The sequence below is a fragment of the Rattus rattus genome, chromosome 4 (genome assembly GCF_011064425.1).
Source record: "Rattus rattus isolate New Zealand chromosome 4, Rrattus_CSIRO_v1, whole genome shotgun sequence".
Taxonomy (NCBI): Eukaryota; Metazoa; Chordata; class Mammalia; order Rodentia; family Muridae; genus Rattus; species Rattus rattus.
The window spans coordinates 119500528-119507403 of record NC_046157.1 but is presented as its reverse complement, the minus strand read 5'-3'; the positions used below and the strand labels follow the sequence as shown (position 1 = coordinate 119507403).

Below are 6876 nucleotides of genomic sequence, written 5' to 3'. Positions count from 1 at the left end.
TTTTGTTTATAAGAACAATGTAATTTTCTCATAGGTCCGAGTGTGAGTTTTGAGCTACACAGGTAGCCATGTTCTGTTCATCCAGTTCCCACTCTCTCTTCTGTGGAATATTCCAACTACATCCACACACTTGTATTTTAGAAAGACCAGGAGAGTTGAACACAGGAACTCCCAGCGCCTAAGTGGTGTTGGCGAGGACAACAGTCACCTGTTGTTGGCACATTGTTTAACTGCGAACAAAACTTAAACTATGACATCCATGGAGGAAGGTTGAAGATTGCTGAATGTCCAGACATTTTGGAATGCATCTGCACTTGTCAGTAAACCTCCTGTCTGCAGTGTGTTGATTCTTAAGTAGAAAGAGATCTTCCTGGCGCCGCCGTAGGATATTATGAACTTTAGGCTGGATTGAGTTTTTCCGCTTTGACTTGTAGAGGAAGGTATTAGATGCAGAGAGGGTGCTATACAATGTTACCAGGAGAACAAAGGAACTGCGTTAAAAACTGAAACACTAACAAAAGGTAAGGTGGCAACAGTATTAACAGTTGGGTCTAGGCAAACTCAGATAAATACATTGTTCTTTACACAGAATGAAAGGGATGTGAATAGGCCTTTGGGAGACAGGTCTCTGTGACAGGTTGTGACACTATGTGGTCCCACATGTTTCATAACACATAAATGACCATTATTTTCAGAACTTGACATTTTTAACCAGTGCTGTAATGTCTTGGACTAGGAAACATCACCCAGCTGTTGTTTCTGGTGTGTGTGTGTGTGTGTGTGTGTGTGTGTGTGTGTGTATCCTTCATCATTCTTGTGGAATTATTCTAGAACTCTCACAGATAGCAATATCTGTGAATAATAAAATCTGTCACACAAAATGGAGTAGTATTTGCATATAACCTACACACATCCACTCATACACTTTTTTTTTTGATAAATGACAATTTTATTTTTTATGCATAAAGGTCGATGAAAAACCATTACTAGTTCTAGTAAAACTGAACATTTCAATCCAAAAGTATAGTAAGTGTACGTATTAAATTCCACTTTCTAAAGTACAGCTTTAAAACAGCTAACATGCTTTTTCAATTTCAGTACAATGGATCCAAGACCAAAAATACAGTTACATGCGACAAGGCTAGATTACAAATTATCATAGTCATCATCATCATCATCATCGTCATCATCTTCTTCTTCACGTTTTCTTTTGAGTGTGTTTGCTGACTCATTGGCTGTATTTTGTGACACCATATTAGTAGTAATAAGAATGTTTTTGGACCCAATTAATGATGGATTAATAAGAACATTCTGAACTGCTGGTGTTGCAGGAATGGAAGCTTTTACAGCCGGGGACTGAGAAGCAGGCATCTGTACTGTAAACCTCTGCCCTGTGAGGGACATTGGAGTGCCTACCTTAGTTGACACAGATATGGCTTGTGGAGTTGGTGTGCCTAGTGTGGGAGTACTAGGTCTACTAGAAACTGAACCAACACTTAACCTTGGAACCGTTATTCTTCCTGCAGGAGTAGGTGCCTTTTTTTGTAAAGACTTAAGCCTATAGTTTGGAGCAGTTAAGCAGTATCTATCAGGTGGCAATCTAGGACCTGAATATGGCTTGATCAAAGGCAAAGGGGTTTGATTTCTTTGCCTTGCAATATCTAATAAAAAATCTCTCGGGGGAGGAGAAGTGAAAGACTGGTCAGCACGGCACTGGATTGCCAACCGGACATCATCTGCATCAACAGTAGGTTTCTTAGCATGGCTTGAGTAAATTTTAGCATCATCTAGAATTGTGGTCACATATCGGAAGGCAAACTCCAGCATCTGATTTATAACTCTTGGCTCATACTCTGTAATCCCCATATCCTTCAGGATTTGTGCCATCATCTGTGCGTCTTTTGGCATGCTCTTGGGAGACGCCATCTTGCCAGACTCCATGATATCCGGTGATCAGACTTCCCGAGCTAGATCTCCCACATTAACGTACTTCAGGCCTGATCTTGATGCAAGTTCTTTGCCTAGTGTGGTTTTTCCAACCCCTGGTGTACCGGTGAGCAGGATGTTCGGAAGCTTCATAGTACTCCTTCACACGCAGCCAGCGCCTCGGCTCCCACTCATACACTTTAAATCTTCACCAAATTGCTTATAATATTTGGTACCAGCGCCTCGGCTCCCACTCATACACTTTAAATCCTCACCAAATTGCTTATAATATTTGGTACAATGCAGACTACATAGACTAGATGCTATATTTTAGAAAATAGTGACAAGAAAAAAGTTCTGCAATAAGTTCTGTGCATACATATTTTCTTAAAGAATGTTTTCAGTCTGGATAGGAATATAGGTCAGTGGTAGAGCACATGCATGATTTACAGGCTCTGGATTCAATACATGTTACCAAAGAAAGGGAAATGAGAAGGAAAATGTTTAGTCTCCAGTTGATTAAATTGACAGATATAACTTATCATCCATGTGAGAGTATGTGTTTGAGAGAGAGAGAGAAATATAAACAAATCCATAACACACACACATGTATATATATGAAGAGATAAATATGTATATAACGGGACCATCAAGCCAAAGACTCAGCTCTTGGTGGATAGAGAAATGGCTCAGCAGTTAACAGCATTTGATGCTCTTCCACAGGATCTAAGTTGAATTTCCAGCAATTTGGCATGTAACAACTGGCTGTAATTCTAAATTCTAGTTCCAGAAAATTCAATGCTCTTTTCTGGTCTCCATGGGCACCAGTCACACAAACAGTGCACAGATATCATATATCATATATCATATATCATATATCATATATCATATATCGTATATCGTATATATCATATATCATATATATATATACGGTAGGTAGGCACTGGCAGGAGATATACATACATACATACACACACACACACACACACACACACACACACACACACATCAGGGATGCTAGGCAAGCACTCTATCACTGATCTATCTCCCTAACCCTGGCTATGTGTCCAAAATCAGCTATATTTTTAGAGGGGTAATATAAAGAAGGAAACCCAATCCTAACACATGATAGACAAAAGTCATACTACTGAGTTACACACTAAGTACATGATTACTTATTTAAGATAAATTAGTAGAAGTGGGATCATTAGTTTTAAAGGCATTAATTGTTTTTAGGGCTCTTGACACATGTGGGCCAATTTCTTTTAAAGCTTTTAACTGCCTAAGCAGTCTCATTTCAGGAGCCAGAGTGATTCACATTACCCTTTATAGCACTGAGCCTTATTTATTCATCGTTTGTCCATTTTCATTACACAGTACTTTCTAGTTTCCATTTGCATTTAAAAATAAACACAGCAACTTCTTTAGGCGTTATATAGAGAAGCTTCTTTTACAAACCACATTTGCTTATTACTCACCTTTATTGTACTTCATAAGACTTTATCCTAACATCCTCCTTTAATAGATTTTGGTAGCTGGACTTTCAAAAGCTTCAGTGTTAATTTGTAATGTGTTACATCTGAAAAGATAAATTAGTAGCCAGAGAGCTAGTAATCTCTCCATAAGCCCAATAGCCATTCTCTTCCTTCAAGAATTCCTATTTCTTTGGCTGGGTTGCATATAGGTGAATTACATAGTGAAAGATAGTATCTGAGCATGTAAGGAAGGCCATGTTGGAGAAGCATGACTTGCTTTTAAGGTTCATAAGGATTTAACTGCCAGGGTCTGATATACCTGGATCTGCTACTGGAACTGTCAAGGCAAAACTCAACACTTCAGGGATAGAAAGTTGGCTCAGCAGCTCAGAGCGCTTTCTGCTCTTCCACAGGACCTGAGTTTGATTCCTAGCATCCACATGGCATTACAACCAGCTGTAATTCCAGGTCCCGATGAGCCAATGCCCTCTTTTGGTATTCATGGGCACCAGGCACATAGATGGTTTGCAGACATACATGTAGATTAAAGACACCCACACATTAAATATAAATAATAGATGGATAGATAGATAGATAGATAGATAGATAGATAGATAGATAGGAAAAAATCTCAGCCACTGGGTCCCAGTCAATGATTTTTAGGGCAATGGAAAGAGGACCCTGACTGCCAACAACTGGCCTGCTGGGAAATGTGTTGAGTCTCCTGTGTATCAGGTTTGAAGAGTACATCCGTCTAGATTTTATGTTTTCCTCTTTACTTCACTCCTGAGTGTGTGTGTGGGGGGGGGGAGGGGTGTGAGACAACTTCCTTAATTTTCCTACCAGCTCTTTATATAAGACTTCTTGTGGTTTTGACATCCATTAGTCTAATAATGACCTGAAACTCTTGAAGATCTGCCCCATGGATAAAAGCAGATTAAAATGTGGATGAATGTGGTAATCATAAAACCCACAGCAGTTTCTGCCCAAAGACCGAAGCTCAGGGTGTGGCATAGGGGAGATCTCCCTTCTTTCTCAGAGGCTCTTCTTTCCTGTTTGAGGGAAACAGCAAAGGGGTAGGCACCAAAGTTCTGTCACCATGGTATTTGGTGACTGAGAGAGCAGGGGGTTTTGGTGAGATTCATGAGTCAGTAGATAATTATAATTAAGAGATTTGATAATATGGATACTAACATTAAAAGAAAAAAAGTGGAAAGTAGAGTTTACAAATGAAAAATGATTTAAACAAAACAATGCTTTAATGCCTTTTAAATCAGACAGATGTCCAAAGATAACAAAGAAAACCACCACGCTTCCTGAACGTCATGTCAACAGTTGTTTTCAAGCTCAGTCCCCGCTCCTTTGGTAATACATGCCTTCAGGCAGTCAGTATGGGTCACAGTGCAAGTTTACACTTTTCTCAAAGTGGGCTTTTTAGCATGTGTGTGTCACATGATTACACACAAAACACAAAGAATTTCTATGTACTTACATCTCAGAGCCTTAAGGTAAAACTCAGCAGGAAGTCCCCAAGTGTGACAACACAACATCAGATGTAACTTGCTTATCAAGTATGATTTATTTCTCTCTGAAATCTTGCCTCCCACCTGCCTCTTGCCCAAAGCCCATTCAGGCATCAGCCACTGATTTCAACAACACACAGAACTCTACTCATCTGCAAATTTCCTTTCAGACAACTCTTCTTTGTATCCACAGCTCCCAGACCTGAAGGATCTGTTTATGGACTCAACCAGAAGCTCTGTATCTCTTAGGAACAAGTTGAATTTTCTCTTGTCACTGTCTGCTAGAGAGCACAATGTAACAGCTTTTACCCAGCATTCATATAACATTAACTTTTGTAAGGTGGCTACAGAGGATGTTAGTTTTACTGAAACTATGCATAAGATAAATGCAAACATGGGGTTGGGGATTTGGCTCAGTGGTAGAGCGCTTGCCTAGCAAGTGCAAGGCCCTGGGTTCGGTCCCCAGCTCCGAAAAAAAAAAAAAAAGATAAATGCAAACAGCGTGCCTTTTTACAAAGGAGGACTTGAGTATCTATGGACTGTGGCATTTGGAATGGATTTCTTTAGGTACCTCTATGTGTTGGAAAGCATACGAATGACTAAGGGGTGTTTAAGATGTCAGTGAGGATAACTTGTCTTGGTCATTTCATCAACTCTAGTGTGTACAAGAATGTGGCAGCTTGAGGACTTTTCAGAAAGACAGCTTTCGATTCACCAGTGTTGGGGTGCAGCCTAGAATGTGGCACCTTTCAAAGCTCAAAAGATGGTGGTGGTGTACGGGATACATTTTGAACAGCAAGTCTTAAGGAATACATCTTTCCCCACTGTTACTGTTACTACTACAGCCCAGATGTGTATCCCTTACTGATATAGTTATAAAGTTTTCAAATTTAAGAACATATCCGGGCTGCTCTGTTCTCCAGGTATGATTTCTGCTTACCTTGGCAGCAAAAAGGCTTCTGGCCTCACCTACTGACTCACCTGTCTCCCAGAGATCACCACAAAGCCTATGTAAAGTCTTCCCTAGCAACACGAAAATTAATGTCTGCTAAAGGATAAAGATTTCAGCCAAGTCTTTTTTTTTATTATTGAATTCTGATTTTTAAAAAAATCACAAATCTTAGAAGTGGACTGAACTGTTGTACCAAAGAGACAGCAGCCAATGAAAAAGCAGTTGTTTTCTGGGTCCTTGTGAGCTCTCAAGTGGCCTGAGGGTAAAGAAAAAAAAGCACAGAGTTGGGTAGTGTCCAGGAAGGGACTATTCACCTCTGGTCCTCACTGTCTATCTAGTAAAGAGGATGAGTATATCCCACAGGAGCACAGGACAGAAGAGCAATTCACTGTGTTGTTGCTAAGGCTAGAGAGGGGTCACTGTAGAGGGAAGCCTCATTGCTGGTCACCCTATCCTGTTTTCCTTTGGGAATTCCTGCTCAGTGACCTCATGAACATTCCAGAGAATTTAAATCTCTTACCAAACATTGAGGGAAGAAAGACAGTTTAATAAGAAGGGTTACAAGCATAAAAGATTTTGTTCCTTTCAGTTTTACCAATCTTTCTAACTTTGCTTCAAAGCAGGCCTTTTGTGAAAGTCATTAAATAAAACACACTGTTGTCCTCATCTACTATAGCTGGTAAACACTGTCACCTGGCAGTCACGGGAATTGATTTAAGATTCATTGTTTTTAGACTTATTTCTATAATTTTAAAATTATATGTGTCTATGTTAGGTTTGTGCCTGTGAATGGGGATGCTCTCAGTGTCCAGAAGTGGGTGTTTGATACCCTGGAACAGGAGTTATACATAAACTGCAGGCCACCTGGTGTGGATGGTGGGAACTGAACTCCAGTCTTCTTTAAGAGTAGCAAATGCTCTTAAACACCCAGCCATCCCTCAAGCCCCTCAAGGATTCCTTTTCTGACTTCCAAGGATCAGAGTGGCAGTGTTCCCAATGT

The 6876-nt window shown here is 40.1% G+C and overlaps 1 protein-coding gene across 1 annotated transcript; it reads right to left on the bottom strand.

Moving 5' to 3' along the window:
• Positions 1-934: 934 nt before the first annotated feature.
• On the bottom strand, positions 935-2111 carry LOC116899344 (transcription initiation factor TFIID subunit 9). The gene has a single exon (XM_032901032.1). The coding sequence runs from the start codon at positions 1939-1941 to the stop codon at positions 1147-1149; it is 795 nt and encodes a 264-aa protein (XP_032756923.1). The 5' UTR covers positions 1942-2111; the 3' UTR covers positions 935-1146.
• Positions 2112-6876: the final 4765 nt, after the last annotated feature.

What these genes read in the sequence shown, in the direction of transcription:
- LOC116899344 (XM_032901032.1), bottom strand. Translation starts at nt 1,941, where the DNA reads ATGGAGTCTGGCAAGATGGCGTCTCCCAAGAGCATGCCAAAAGACGCA.